General features: G+C 42.1%; 1 protein-coding gene across 1 annotated transcript in view; it reads right to left on the bottom strand.

Annotated features, from left to right (window-relative positions):
* Rhobtb3 (Rho related BTB domain containing 3) overlaps positions 1-15,273 on the bottom strand; it is a 67,972-nt gene that overhangs the window by 15,608 nt on the left and 37,091 nt on the right. The window contains exons 9-10 of the mRNA XM_057789925.1: positions 10,166-10,339; positions 6,221-6,387 (exon numbers count right to left, since the gene is read on the bottom strand). Coding sequence (XP_057645908.1) covers positions 6,221-6,387; positions 10,166-10,339 — 341 coding nt within the window. The remainder of the gene's footprint in view (positions 1-6,220; positions 6,388-10,165; positions 10,340-15,273) is intronic.

Below are 15,273 nucleotides of genomic sequence, written 5' to 3'. Positions count from 1 at the left end.
TTTTTGATAAAGGAGCTAAAAGTATTCAATGGAAAAAAGAGAGCATCTTCAACAAATGGTGCTGGCAGAACTGGTTGTCAACGTGTAGAAGAATGAAAATAGATCCATATCTATCACCATGCACAAAACTCAAGTCCAAATGGATTAAAGACCTCAATATTAGTCTGAACACACTGAACCTGATAGAAGAAAAAGTTGGAAGTACTCTACAACATATGGGTACAGGAGATCACTTCCTACGTTTATCCCCAGCAGCACAGACATTAAGGGCAACATTGAATAAATGGGACCTCCTGAAACTGAGTAGCTTCTGTAAAGCAAAGGACACTGTCACTAAGACAAAAAGGCAACCCACTGACTGGGAGAAGATCTTCACCAACCCTGCAACAGACAAAGGTCTGATCACCAAAATATATAAAGAACTCAAGAAACTAAACTTTAAAATGCTAATGAACCCAATAAAAAAATGGGGCACTGATCTGAACAGAGAATTCTCAACAGAAGAAATTCAAATGGCCAAAAGACACCTAAGGTCATGCTCAACCTCCTTAGCGATAAGGGAAATGCAAATTAAAACAACTTTGAGATACCATCTTACACCTGTCAGAATGGCTAAAATCAAAAACACCAATGATAGCCTTTGCTGGAGAGGTTGTGGAGAAAGAGGCACACTCATTCATTGCTGGTGGGAATGCAAACTTGTGCAACCACTTTGGAAATCAGTGTGGCGATTTCTCAGGAAATTAGGGATCAACCTACCCCAAGATCCAGTAATACCACTATTGGGAATATACCCAAGAGATGCCACATCAAATGACAAAAGTATCTGTTCAACTATGTTCATAGCAGCATTGTTTGTAATAGCCAAAACCTGGAAACAACCTAGATGCCCTTCAATGGAGGAATGGATGAAGAAAGTGTGGAATATATACATATTAGAGTACTACTCAGCAGTAAAAAACAATGACTTCTCGAATTTTGCGTGCAAATGGATGGAAATAGAAAACACTATCCTGAGTGAGGTATCCCAGACCCAAAAAGAGGAACATGGGATGTACTCACTCATAATCGGTTTCTAGCCATAAGTAAAAGACATTAAGCATATAATGTGCGATCCTATAGAAGTTAAATAAGAAAGTGAACCCAAAGAAAATCATATAGTCATCCGCATGGAGAGGGGGAAGTAGACAAGATTGCAGGGCAAAAAATGGGAACTTGCGGGTGAGGTGGCATGGGGCAAAGGGGAAATGGGATGAGAAATATGAGAAGGGGAGGATGGGAGGAGCTCGGGGGATTGGGATGGTTGGGATATAGGAAGGATGGATACGGGAGCAGCGAAGTATATATCCTATCTAAGGGAGCCATCTTAGGGTTGGCAAGAGACTTGACTCTAGAGGGGTTCGCAGGTGTCCAGGAATATGTCCCCAGCTGGTACCTTGGTCAACTAAGGAGAGGGAACCTGAAATGACCCTATCCTATACTGATGAATATCTTGCATATCACCTTAGAACCTTCATCTGGCGATGGATCAAGGTAGAGACAGAGTCTCAATTTGGAGCAACGGTCTGAGCTCTTAAGGTCCAAATGAGGAGCAGAAGGAGGGAGAACAAGAGCAAAAAATCAGGACCACGAGGGATGCACCCACCCACTGTGACAGTGGAACTGATTTATTAGGAGCCCACCAAGGCCAGCTGGTCTGGGACTGAATAAGCATGGGTTGATTCCGGACTCTCTGAGCATGGCGGTCAACGAAGACTGATGAGAAGCCAAGGACAATGGCACTAGGTTTCAATCCTAATACATGAACTGGCTTTGTGGGAGCTTAGCCTGTTTAGAAGCTCACCTTCCTGGACGTAGATAGAAGACCTTCGTCTTCCCGCAGGGCAGAGAATTTGGACTGCTCTTCAGTATCGAGAGGGAGGGGGAATGGTGTGGGGGGAGGAGAAGAGGAGTGGGGATAGGGGGAGGGGAGTGGGGGGAGGGGGCAATATTTGGGAGGAGGGGAGGGAAATGGGAAACGGGGAGCAGGTGGAAATTTTAATTAAAAAAGAATAAAAAATAAAAAAAAAAAAAAAAAAACAAATAACTTTCTTTAGATTATGCTGTTCTACTTTTTGACATAAGAAGTCTGACTACAGTAGGTACATGCTATACCATACAATGCTTGTCCTTCTTTATCATGTTTCATTTAACACAGTTTCTTCTGAAGGTCATCCATATTGTCATCTATATAAAAGTGCCATTCCTTTTAGAGGCAGAATAACATTCCACGTACATATACGCCACATTAGGTTTATCATTCTTCCTCAGATGGTCTTTTAGGATGCTTTCCTTTTAGCTAAAGATAGTCTTTTAAGAACACTAAAAAAATTACATAAGCAAAAAGCAATGCTAAGTTGGAAAGAATTCTAATTCCATATCTTACAGAACAAACCCAAGGATGATCTTACAAAAAGTTGTATTTTAAATTAGAATAATACTTGACATTGTAGATTCACAGTTACCTATTCTTCTCAGTACACAGAAGTTGTGAACTGAAAGGGATTTCACAGCCAATTCCATATCACATTTTAGTAATTTCTTCTCTGACTTTTAGCAGATAAAACAAGTAATGCCCAGGGATAGAGTAAAAACCCATAGCTGTGTTAATGGATGCTACCAGACAACTGACAAAGCAGGCGACCTGGAACCGGAAGGACAGGGAACAGCCTAAGGGGGAAAAGCTGGCTAAGGAAACTTCCTTCAAATGCACAACCTGAGGTATTATATATATTATACAATATATATTAAGGCCTCTAGGCAAAAAAATGGAAGGCACCTCATTGTAAAATTAGAGTTTGGGCCTAGCATGCTGGCCTATGCCATTAACCCCAGTATTCAGGAAGCAGAGGCAGGAGGATGTCTCCGAGTTCAAGGACAGCCTGGTCTACATAAAAATTTCCATGCCAAGCAAGGATATCTCTCAAAAAACAAATCAACAACAACAACAACAAAATAAAATTAGTGTTTGGGAAATGCATGTGTTATCCTATGATAAAGAGTTTAAACTAAAAAAAATTTCAGAAAATAAGACAAAGAAGCCAATCAGGGAAGCACATGTCTTGGGTACAGTAGGTGACAGAATGGATGATGGATGAAAATGCAGGCCCCTCGGTGGAGAGCAGAGCTGAGGGTAGGGGCAGTGGAAGCGAGGGACCACTGCGAGCCACGCGATGGGAAATTTAGATCCGAAGAGATACTGGGGAGCTTAACTCTGCGAAGACAAGAACCGGGAGGACATACCCAATTCTCACTAAACTGGGACCCTCAAGCCTTCCAAGAGGAAGCTGGCATGTTTCTGTTGCTATGCTAAACACTTACAACAATCATATCATAAACAGGGAAGGTCCAGCTCTAGAAGTTTCCATCCGTAGCTGGTTAGCCTCTTTCCTTTGGACCTGCAGTAGCAGAACGAGGCAAGCATCCTAGGCAGAGAAAAATTGTATCCTCAGGCAGGGATGGAAATGAGAGGAGGAGGGAGGGGAGGAGTTTCCTACAATCCCCTTCAAGGGCACAACACACACACACTTAATAGTTAAAAAAAAAAAAAAAAAAAAAAACCTTTTATAAAAGGTCTTAAGAAACAAAAATTGGGTTGGAGAGATGACTTAGTGGTTAAGAGCAGTAGCTGCTCTTGCAGAGGACTCAGGACTCCCAGCACCCAAATGGCCACGTAGGAGTCTCTGTAACTCTAGTACCAGGGCCCCTGAAACCTTCTTTGGCCTCTGTGGGCACCAGACACACATGTGATATACACATACACATGCAGATAAAACACCCATACACATATGATAAAATAAACATTTTTTTAGGTTTGAACAGAAACAATAAAACTTAGGGTAGATATGATAAATTTTCAAACCTCAGATGGAAAACTAAAGAGCGTCAGCAGCTTGATATGAGATTCCTCTTCGTATGCTGTGAATATATTCTATTACCATTGGTTAATAAAGAAGCTATTTTGGCCAATGGCAGGGCAGAATAGACGTAGGCAGGAAAACTAAACTGAACGCAGGGAGAAAGAAGGCAGATTTGGAGATGCCACATAGCTGCCGAAGGAGAAAGACACTGGAAACTTACTGGTAGGCCACCGCCTTGTGGTGATACATAGATTAATAGAAATGGGTTAATTTAAGATATAAGAATTACTAGGAGCCGGGCGGTGGTGGCGCACGCCTTTAATCCCAGCACTCGGGAGGCAGAGGCAGGCAGATCTCTGGGAGTTTGAGGCCAGCCTGGTCTACAAGAGCTAGTTCCGGGACAGGCACTAAAGCTACCGAGAAACCCTGTCTCGGGAAAAAAAAAAAAAAGAACTACTAGGAATATACCTAAGCTATTGGTTAAACAGTGTTATAGTTAATAGAGTTTTTGTGTGATTATTCGGGTCTTGGCAGCTGGGAAATTAAAGTGCAGCCTTCCTGTACAGCAGCTAGTACTGGGGAAGACAAATCGGAAGGCTAGTAGTAGGAAGCCCTGGGCTCCATCTCCGGCAGGGGCACAGTCAGAACCCCAGTACTCCAGAGGTAGAGGCAGAAGAACTGCACATTCAAGATCATCCTTGGGGTTGGCCTGGGATAAGTGAGACCCTGTTTCCAAATAAATTAAATAAAACAAAAATAAGGGAATTCAGGATGTAAACATGCTAACAAGAGGGAAACTTGTTCAAGGTCAATATAAGTACATCAGCGAAAGATAAGGGTTACTTGATTTTTAAAATTTGTTTTTAATATATAATATTAAATTAACGTTAATTAATATTAATCATAAATTTTGATTATGACAGAACTGAAGTATAAAATAGTTAAAATGCTCAGATGCTTTGGCTAAATGCCTTGTATACCCAGAAATAAATATAATGATTAACGAATTTACTTCAGCCTGGAGGCAAGCTTTCAGCTGACAAGAGTCTGTCCTTTGTTCCGTTATGTGGCTCCAGCTCAGCATGAACAGGGGAACCAGACAGGATTTTTGGATATCCCATTATAGAGTGGTATATCAAAGATCACCTGTGGGGAAGACCTAGAAGGTTCGGCTTAGGTAGGGCACATTTATGATAAGCTAAGGCCACCTGGAGTTTCAGCACTGGGGAAAATGGGCAATAACACAGGTGGAGGATCCGCCACAGCCAGCTTCTCTCATGAGTGAATGAGTTTATGCTGGGCTTTTGACTAGACTCTTATCTGACGGTCTGAGGGGCAGATTTCAACACACAGTTCTTCTTTATGTACAGACCTGGTCTTGTCTTCTTCCATATTCTAGAGTCTTTAAAAAAAATTAATTTCTATATATGTGCTCTCTCATACACACACACAAGCACGCACACACATACATGAGTGTTTTGCCTGCATGTATGTATGTATGTGCACCTTATTTGTGCCTATGGACGATTGTGAGCCATCCTGTGGGTGCAGGGGACTGAGCCCAGATCCTCTGCAAGAACAGCAAAAGCTCCTAACTGATGAGCTACCTCTCCGGTCCCCATATTCTCTAGTCTTTCTAACCACAGCTTCTCACAACAGATTTGTGCAAATTGCATGTGTTTTCTAGAATTCCAAGTAGCTACTTCTTAACAGAGAGTAAGGCATGGAAGGGGCCAGGAGCCAGTGCAGTGACTCCCAATCTTAGACTTTAAATTTCGCTCGATTCCTAACACAGCAAGACATGCCAGCCAACTCAACCAATGCTGCCACCGAGCGGGGAAAACATGCTCATGAGATGAATGAATAGATGAAGCAGTATCTCCAGTCACCACACCATTCGGTCTATACAACCTTGTCCTGTTATTCTCCTGCAGTAACTACGTCATTCGGTATATACAGCCTCATCCTGTTATCCTCCCCCAGTAATGCTTAGAAGTGATTTTTTTTGGGGCGGAAGAAAATTCTATTTCCTGTAATGTTAATGTAAAAAAGCACAGCCACTCTCAAGTAACTGGGATTATAATCACTATTGAAAAAAATTTATATAAACGTAATTTCTAACCCAATGAATGCTTCAAAATTACTTCACCATGAAAACTGGTGCAAAGAAACTGTAGCTTCCTTTCGTCACACTTTAAAATGCATACTAGTCTTCACATAGCTGTTAAAACACAGAAAACAAAGTAGCATATGTATATTTTAAACGAAGAGGCCCTCCTTCCACTGACGCCCCACCCCACCCTCCACACAGGGCCAACCACCTTGGCCTTTTTGAGCAGATCCACAATGTCAAGGTTCATGGACGCCAGCTCCCTGCTGGGCATGCTCTGCAGCTGTGTGATGATGAACAGTTCACAGATGTGCTGCAGTCTGGAGACCTGGTACATCTCAGCACAGATGAGGAGACACATGGCCTGGAAAATGCCAGCTGGTGGAAAAGAGGAGACAGAGGGGATGGTTAGACTATGACCGATGTCGGGGACAGCACTGCTGTGCACACTTTACTTCCAGCACTTGGGAGGCCTGGGCAGCTGCTCTGTGAGGCTGGAGTCAGTCTGGTCTACACAGTGAGTTCCAGTCTAGCAAGAGCTACAGCAGCAGAAACAACAAAAACAAGCTCTCTCTCTCTCTCTCTCTCTCTCTCTCTCCCTCCCTCCCTCCCTCCCTCCCTCCCTCCCTCCCTCCCTCCCTCTCTCTCTCTCTCTCTCACACACACACACACCCTGCTCTAAAACATGCAGACAGTTATCCTTCAGTGTGGACTAGAATTTCGAGGAAGAGTCCGTTAGCACAGTCCTTGTACTACATTTTGTAAATAATTAAGTATAAATAATTCATACTCCAAAGAGAATCTCATCCCCAGCTCTCTAGAGAAGGATTCCAATAACTGCCCTTAGCCAACATATAGAGCTAGCTAATGAAATTTTTCTTTTTTTGAGACAGGATCTTACTGTGTAACTCTGGCTGGGCTGGAACTCACTGTGTAGACCAGGCTTGCCTTGAGTGCCAAGAAATCTGCGTGCCTCCGCCTCCCAAGTGTGTGCGCTAAGAGCTAAACTTTTCTATTAGTTACACTAAATCTCATTGCATCCTCTTTATCCACCTCTATCACAACTCCAGGCTCTCACATATCACAGGCTAATCTTCAACTCCTTACACAGTCAAGAATGACCTTCAACTTCTGATCTAGCTGCCTCTACCCTTGCATGCTGAAATCACAGGTGTGTACAATTATGCCCGACATACTGCAGTGTGGATCAAATCAGGGCTTCCTGATGCTAGGTAAGCACACTACCATTTGAGCTACATCTTCACTTCTAACTTTTGTTTCTTTGCTTTAGTCCCCAGGCTTGCAATATTGTTTCACTATTGCAAATTTTTTTTTTAAAAAAAGCTAGAATTTTAAATGTGTGTGTGTGTGTGTACAAGCATAGGGTATCTCTGTGTATACATGCCTATGGTATCTGTATATGTGCATGCATACAGTATCTGTATGTGTATGCATGTATATGCTATCTGTGTGTGCAAGCATATGTCATCTGTGTGTAAGCATGTATATGCTATCTCTGTGTGTGCAAGCATATGCTATCTGTGTGTATGCATGCATGTTATCTGTGTGTGGGCATGCATATGTTATCTGTGTGTGCATGCATATGCTATCTCTGTGTGTTCATGCATATGTTATCTGTGTGCTGCATGCATGTTATCTGTGTGTGGGCATGCATTTGGTATTTGTTTCTGTGTGTAGGCATATGATGTCTGTGTGTGTGTGTGTGCGTGTGTGTGCATTTAATATCTATTTGTATGTGTCTGTGGAGGCCCAGGGTTGATGCTAGGTGTCTTCCTGCATTGCTGGCCACTCTATATTGAGGCAGGCTCACTAACAGTTTAGCCTGCTACCCAGTTTTCTCAGGGACTGCTATGAGGATTCCCTCTCTCCACCTTCCAGGCCTACCCCCTTCTGTTCTGGAGATGAGAGTTACAATCTCTTAAATCCCATTTTAAACACTAACAATTTAATGCCATCTACTTATTTCACATGCATGGGGGAGGGGTGTCATGCCACAGTGCCCACCTACGTGGCGATCAGAGGACCGCTTTCAGGGGTCAGGTCTCTGCTTCCCCATGTGGGTCCCAGGGATCAAACTCAAGCTGTCAGAGTTTGATAACCTGGCCCCATTTTAAATACTGAGGCACTCAGTTCGGTGGTATGAAGTACCCCACACTACAGTGTATTCATTCATTCATTCATTCATTCATTCATTCTCCAGAACATCATTCACCATCCTAGACTGAGCTCTGCATCCATGAAGTAGCAACTCCCCACCTTCGCTCTGGTCCACCTCTGAAGTCACAGTTAAGGTTGTCGGTAGGTTTAGGGCTGTGCATACAGGTAAGTTGTAGCGTGCTTGCCCAGTTTTAGTTCCCAATTTGGCACAATCTAGAATCATGTGGGAAGTCGCCATTAGGGGCTGTCTGGATCAGGCTGGTGTGTTGTTACCATCTCTGTGGGGGAGAGCCTGGAATGTTTTCATGGAGGTGGAAAGACTCGCCCACTGTGGGCAGCACTGTCCCCTAGGCTTCAGTCCTGGACTGCATTAGAGTAGGAAAATGAGCTGAGTAGAAAGAATGAATACATCCATTTCTCTCTGCTCCTGATCATGGATGTCATATGATTAGCTGCCCCAACCTCCTGCCGCCTTAACTTTCCTGAATGGACTTCAATCAGAATTGTTAACTAAAATAAAAGCTTTCTCCCATAAGTTACTTTCTGTCAGAGTAGTTAATCACAGCAACAGAAATGAGAGAAAGGTACATTGATAACTTTTACTGTGAATAAATCTTTTACTAAAACATTGAAAAAATGAAACTGGATTTTTTTAAAAAAATGAGTGTGCTACTATATAATACAATCACTAAAACAATTTGGAGATACCACCTTGATTTGTCCTAATGCAATAGTACAGCTGCATATTTATTTATTTAGGTTTTTAAAACAGGGTCTCTCTATGTAGTCCTAACTATCTTGAATCCACTGTGTAGTCCAAGCTGCCCTCAAACTCAGAAATTCAGCCACCTCTGCCTCCCGAGTGCTGGGATTAAATATGGGTGCCATCATTCCTGGTGCATTTTAAAAAAAAATTGTGGTCAAGATTTTTATTAATTATCCACAGTTCCCAGTACTGAGAAAAAATAATATTTATTTCCCGTAAGAATCAATGCTTTCATTTTCACCAAGCAGAAATAACAAGTCCTTATTAATACTGGTAGTAACAACTCCAAAACATAGCTAACTTGGAGACTGAGACAACTCGATGATAGAAGTAATTTTCTCTTTTGGAAACTCTATATCCTTTCATAGGGGACTCAAAATTTATTTAAACAAAAATGGAAAAATTTTTAATTCTAAAACTTAAAGCAATGAGTCTAAAGGGAGGTATAGTCTAAAAGGTGCGTTTTGTTTTTCTTTCCATAGGGCTGGCTGCTGGCTAGCTTTTGGGACCAAGGCCTCATACCCAGATCACCAGCATGTGTGGTGCTCATTCCTGCTGTGTTTGAGGAGGCGCCATCTGCTGGCAGAATGGGATAAAGCACCCCAAGGACTTCGACATACAGCGGCCACACTTCACTAACTACTAACATTATAATGTGTGCTGGTCAAAGACAGTCTTTGGTTAGTGAATTTAGAAATAGATCCTATAGTCTGCCAGAATCCTAAACATTTCAGGACAGTTTTTAGAGATACCAATTTTAGGAGAGTCTGGTTTTGAAAGTCAGTAGCAGTCTTTAAAAGCCCTCATCCTCAGATCTGGAGGACCACAGGAGTTCACACGAACAAAAGTCCTGAAAACCATTTCAGCCAGATGTGAGGATCACGAAAACTACTGTCTATCCCTTTTCTTGTTGAAGAAGTAGGGCTCCCAAACTCTAAGATTAGAGCCTCCATTAGGTACCCCAAACACCTGGATTCTCGGTGTCTAGATTAACCAATAGCCTGCTGTTAGAACGAGCTACTGACCCCTGCTCTTTCATTTGAATTAACTGGAATGCAACGCTCTCCCTACATCACCCGAAAGCTGCTCAGCAAATGCCATGATACTGACTGATAGACCTTAAATAAAACAGGTTTCATAGGCAGCAAACTACCAAGATGAGTGAAAAGGAAGAATCACGAGATATTACCTTATAACACACATACTGCGTACCTGGGCAACAAGAGTCTGTGTATAAGTATTCTAAAAACGACAAGAACGTCTCTTTGGAAACGCCGTACACTGGAATCAGGACACTCTTGGCTTCCATGTAATTACCATTAAACATGGCTGCCATCACCTCACACCGTGCCACCAAGATGGCCCTGTGGGCTGGCACAGCTGTTCCTGGAAGGTGAGAAAGGAAAACAAAATCAAGGAAATGCTGCAGAGCTAACAGTGTTTCCCAGCTGGAGTGCTACCGCCCGCGACAAGCCAAGCTGCAGTGCAGAATCACATCAGGCAGTGGGCACTGCCTCTGAGGTTCACAGCAGCTGAGAAACACAGAGCATTCAAACTTGCCTTTGAACCCAATAATTTACAGATTAGATAAACATTTGTTAGTTTAGAATTCCTAAAGACCAAAGAACTGAAATATGAATTTTGCTTTGTGTGTGCATGTATATGTCTATGTGTGTGTATGTGTTTTAAAGATTTATTTATTATGTAAAGTGTTCTGTCTGCATGTATTCTTGCAGGCCAGAAGAGGGCACCAAATCTCACTATAGACGGCTGTGAGCCACTGTAGGGTAGCTGGGAATTGAACTCAGGATGTCTGGAAGAGCAGCCAGTGCTCTTAACCTCTGAGCCTCTCTGGTCCAATCCAGGTTGGCTTGAAATACGCCATCTGTGCCATGTTCCTCCCAGGAAACAGCCCATTGCCCTGTGTGACAAAACTCAGACTGCCTTGGTCAGGCTTCCCCAACGAGAAACAGAAATGGCAGATGTAAACAAGAAGTGGTCCAAGCCTCACAGGAGAGGGCACTTCTAGACCTTATGACCATTTGTCACAAGGCCACATTCTTCTCTAGAATAGTCATGGTTTGTGAGGTTCTCCAACCTCTCTAAATCCAAGCAAAGTGCTTCTTGTCCTAGGAAGAAAAGAGGTCCATCTAAACTCACAGATGTTTTCTGAAGCCAATATTTCCTCAGACTCACAAATCAACCATGGATCCTGCCAGTCGAGTCCATGGGTTGGCACTGTGATTTGCCTAGTCACACCCCAACGAGGAGCAAGGCAATAGCTGGAGAGCATCCTATTCCTACCAGCAAACTCCATCCGTCCACCGTCTTCCCTTCTTTGCCACAACCCTCCCAGCCAGTGTAACAGGATCATCTACCAAAAGGATCAGCTTCCAAACTTAAGGGATGCTGGATAGATGTGTAGAGACCAATTAAGAAGGAATTCAAATTGGCATTGCAATTTGACTTATGCTGTGAATGTGTTCTGTTACCATTGTTTAATAAAGAAGCTGCTTGGGCCTACTGCAGTACAGAATAGAGCAAGGTGGGAATTCCAAGCAGAGATAGAGGAGGAAAGAAGGCGGAGTCAGGGAGATGGAGAAAGATGACTACCGGTAGGCCACAGCCTTATGGTGTTACATAGATTAATAAAAATAAATTAATAAAAATAATTTAAGATGTAAGAGTTAGTTAATAAAAAGCCTAAGTTAATAGGCCAAGCAGTATTTGAATTAATACAGTTTCTGTGTGATTATTTCGGGTTTGGGCAGCTGGGAACGAACAAGCAGTCTCTGACTACAGATTTTCGGGCTTAAACTATTTCAAGATAAACACAGCATCATTTGGAAAATAGGAGCACAGCTTAAACACACTGGGTGGCCTATCATTTGAGTTAAGCAGATGAATTAGGATGAAAACTATCAAGTGGGCAAGGACAAATTTCATAAGCAGGGCTTGACATTGTAACAGAGCTTTCTGTTGATAATGATACAAGATAATGCTGAAACTGTAACCAGCTTCAGCCTGAGCAGCCCCTGGAATCTGCTCCCTTTGCTCCTCAATACGGAACAACAGGTGAGGTGCAGATGTGCGTAGGAAGAAATGTATGGCGGCCTCATGTGACGAGAAGAATGTAGTATGGAAAGCCACTGGACTTTCAGCTAAGGGACTATGAGCTCACAACCCTTTAGAGAACTGTTTTGGTGTTGTGGAAATGTAACACCATACCCAACTACAGATGTGGTTTTTTGCTATTGTTGTTTGTTTCATTCAGTTTGTGGTGTGTGTGGGCGCCTGTGGAGGACAGAAGACAGCTTCAGATCCTCTGAAAGATCCTCCGAAAGGCATCATGGGTGCTGGGGACCAAACCAGGGTCCTCTTGAAGAACAGCGGCTGCTGTTGATGGTGCCATCTCTCAGGCTCCTAGTTACCTGTTTTAAGAAGTATACTTATACAAACACTAAAAGAATGTAATACAACATTTATATAACAAACGGCAATTGATTGCAGGTAAAGAATTGTGTAATTGTAGAGAAGACATATCCATTTTGTGTTATAATTTCAGATAACTTTTCTAAGAAAAAGATCAAGGCTGAATCAATTACAAACCAGCTTTTCCTCACTTTACACAGGTCATCAACAATCTCTTTGATTGAGTGTTGAATTAAAATGTATTTGTTTCCCCTATGTATCATTTCAGACTTCAACAGTGACATTTAGGAATGATGCTTGCTTTCATTCTGGGAAAGAAAACAGACAAGTTCATCTCAAGAGAAATTTAACACGTACTGTGCTAAGGAAGTAGGAAAGGAATGTGGTTTTGTTAAAAAGTGTTTCATGTAACATGTAACATGTCAAATGTAAAGGAACCCTAACTTTCTACATCACATCTGCATATTTTCCAAAACTAATTTAGAACTGTTTTATCTTTATGTATGACTTCATATTACACAAATAATGCTCCATGTCAGGGGTTTACATCCCATGTTCACTCCAGGCAATTGTGGCTGTTGGCCTATAGCTTGGGTCCAACAGTAAAACATCCTAGAACCCACCAGCTTCAGCCGACCCTGCATCGGGAGAGGAATGGAGTTTACATTTCCGTCTCTGTTAGTCCCTGTGTGCATAACTGGAACCCCTGTAACCACTCCTCACGTGGAAATCTGAGTCCCATTTATAGGCCAGAAGACATCAGTGTTTCACAATTTGAACTGACAATGTCTGTTAAAATGCCACGGTCACTTCTCAAATTCTACCTGCATCTTCTCTTCCAGTAGTTCTGGTCAACTGTAAAGGACCAGAAACCCAAAGAAACATGCTACATCTACAAAGCGCCCATCTAGACACAAACGCCAGCAATCTCAGTCTCTCATTACTGCCTCAGCTAAGGTCAGCAGCGCTTCAGTTCTGGGCCCGAGGGTTCCCATGCTCCTCATTCTTTATCTGAAAACGTCAAGACGTGATGTCCATGACCATCTAGACATCAACTGGAGTGAAGGAGCCAGAGACTGACTGCTAGTACTGCATGAAAAAATTATTATACCTCAATAAATACTAATCTTATTCTTACATTATCTTTCTCATTACTTCTTAAATCTGTGCTAAAAATGCCGAAGTAACATCTGGCTATCACCAACACTCAATATGACTTTTTCAGAATATGTTTTGCACTGTAAATATTTTAGGTAAGATATGTAGTGAAAAAAGTCACATGTTTAACTAAGATTTCACTATAACATACAAAAAGTTTTATAACTAAGATTTAAGGAGTGTTGTTATCCAGTTATTACTTAAAGGGTCTGTCTTAGTTTTAATATAAATTAATTTATATATAAGAATGTTTTCCCTTCCTCATTTTGGTATGAAACATTTAAATTAGTGATTAACCACAAAGTCGGATACATATTCACACTGCACATAGCCACTTCCATCAAAACAAAATAATACCCTAAACAAAGAAATGAACGAATGAAAACAAGAACCATTCAACAGGACCGAGAGATGTTTCTGCTCATAAAATGCTTCTTGTGAAAGCTTAAGACCTGAGCACAAACCCTACAGCCAAAATAAAACAAGTGGACATTGTAGCACAAGCCTGCCATCCTACCAGGGCTGGGGAGGTGGCAACAGAAAGAACATTGGGGGACAATTTCCCAGGGAGCCTATTCTAAGCAAGTCCCGGGTCCCAGTGAAAGAACTTGTCTCAAAAAACCAAGTTGCTAGAAAATAGAAACAACCTAAAGACCCCACAACTGACAAATGGAGAATGAAAATGAGGTGTATATATATTATGGAATACTATTCAGCTGTGGAGAAAGATGAAGCCATGAACTCTGCAGGTAAATGGAAGGAACTAGAAAAGATCATATTGAGCAAGGTAATCCAGACCGAGAAGGACAAACACTGCATGCTGTCATTCAGTGGAGGCTCCAACTCCGAATCTTCAGATGTGAACACATAGCCTGTAGTTACTATAGAAACCAGGAAAATAAAGCTGGATTGTTGTCAAGACAGGGGGGCTGCTGGTTACAGGGGAATGGAAAAGTGGAGGATCTTTAGGAAAGGGGAGGGAGGTGAATACAGAAGCAGGAGGGAGGTGGGTAAAATTACAATAAGGATGTCTGAAGAAGCCACAAGAAATCATACTGTTATTTAACCAAGAAAGAAAGAAAGAAAGAAACCTCTAATACATGCGATTCTGTGAATAAATATACATATAGTGTCTTCATGAACTTTTCACATCTGTCTGAGGGTGCTCCCCCCAAGAACCAAAGATCATCTAACAAAACCCCAATGCCAGACATGAGAAGCCCTCTTCTGAGTTGTTGGCCAGGACACACAGCCTACACAGCCTCCGAAAACACACAGCCTACTATTGCATCATGCAAGCTTCTGAGGGAGGGAGGCAGCCAAGAGTCTCACCCAGCTATGAGGCCTATGAGCCACGGCAATGACCAGCACAACACAGTGACCCTCATAGTTCAGTAGTGGATGTATACCTTGAGGAAACAATTCTCTAATTGGATTTAAAACCTGATCAACAAGAAAGAAACCATGCCTGGTACTGGAAACCTAGCTAACCACTCAGGACTACTGCAGTCATGGTTACTGGAGGAAAATCTACAACCACTAATTTACTAAAGCAGCACAATCCCTAACAATAATCTATAAACATCTGTCATTATACCTACAGATAAGTGTAGTCCTCATCAAGGGAACGTCTCCAGCAGATGGAGAGTAGTCTACAAACACAACCAATCAAAATATAACGAATTAAATTCTATACTGAAAAAAAATAAATAAAACAAACAAACAAGCAA

Source organism: Chionomys nivalis, chromosome 15 (assembly GCF_950005125.1).
Source record: "Chionomys nivalis chromosome 15, mChiNiv1.1, whole genome shotgun sequence".
Taxonomy (NCBI): Eukaryota; Metazoa; Chordata; class Mammalia; order Rodentia; family Cricetidae; genus Chionomys; species Chionomys nivalis.
This window is presented reverse-complemented; position numbering and strand designations above follow the sequence as displayed.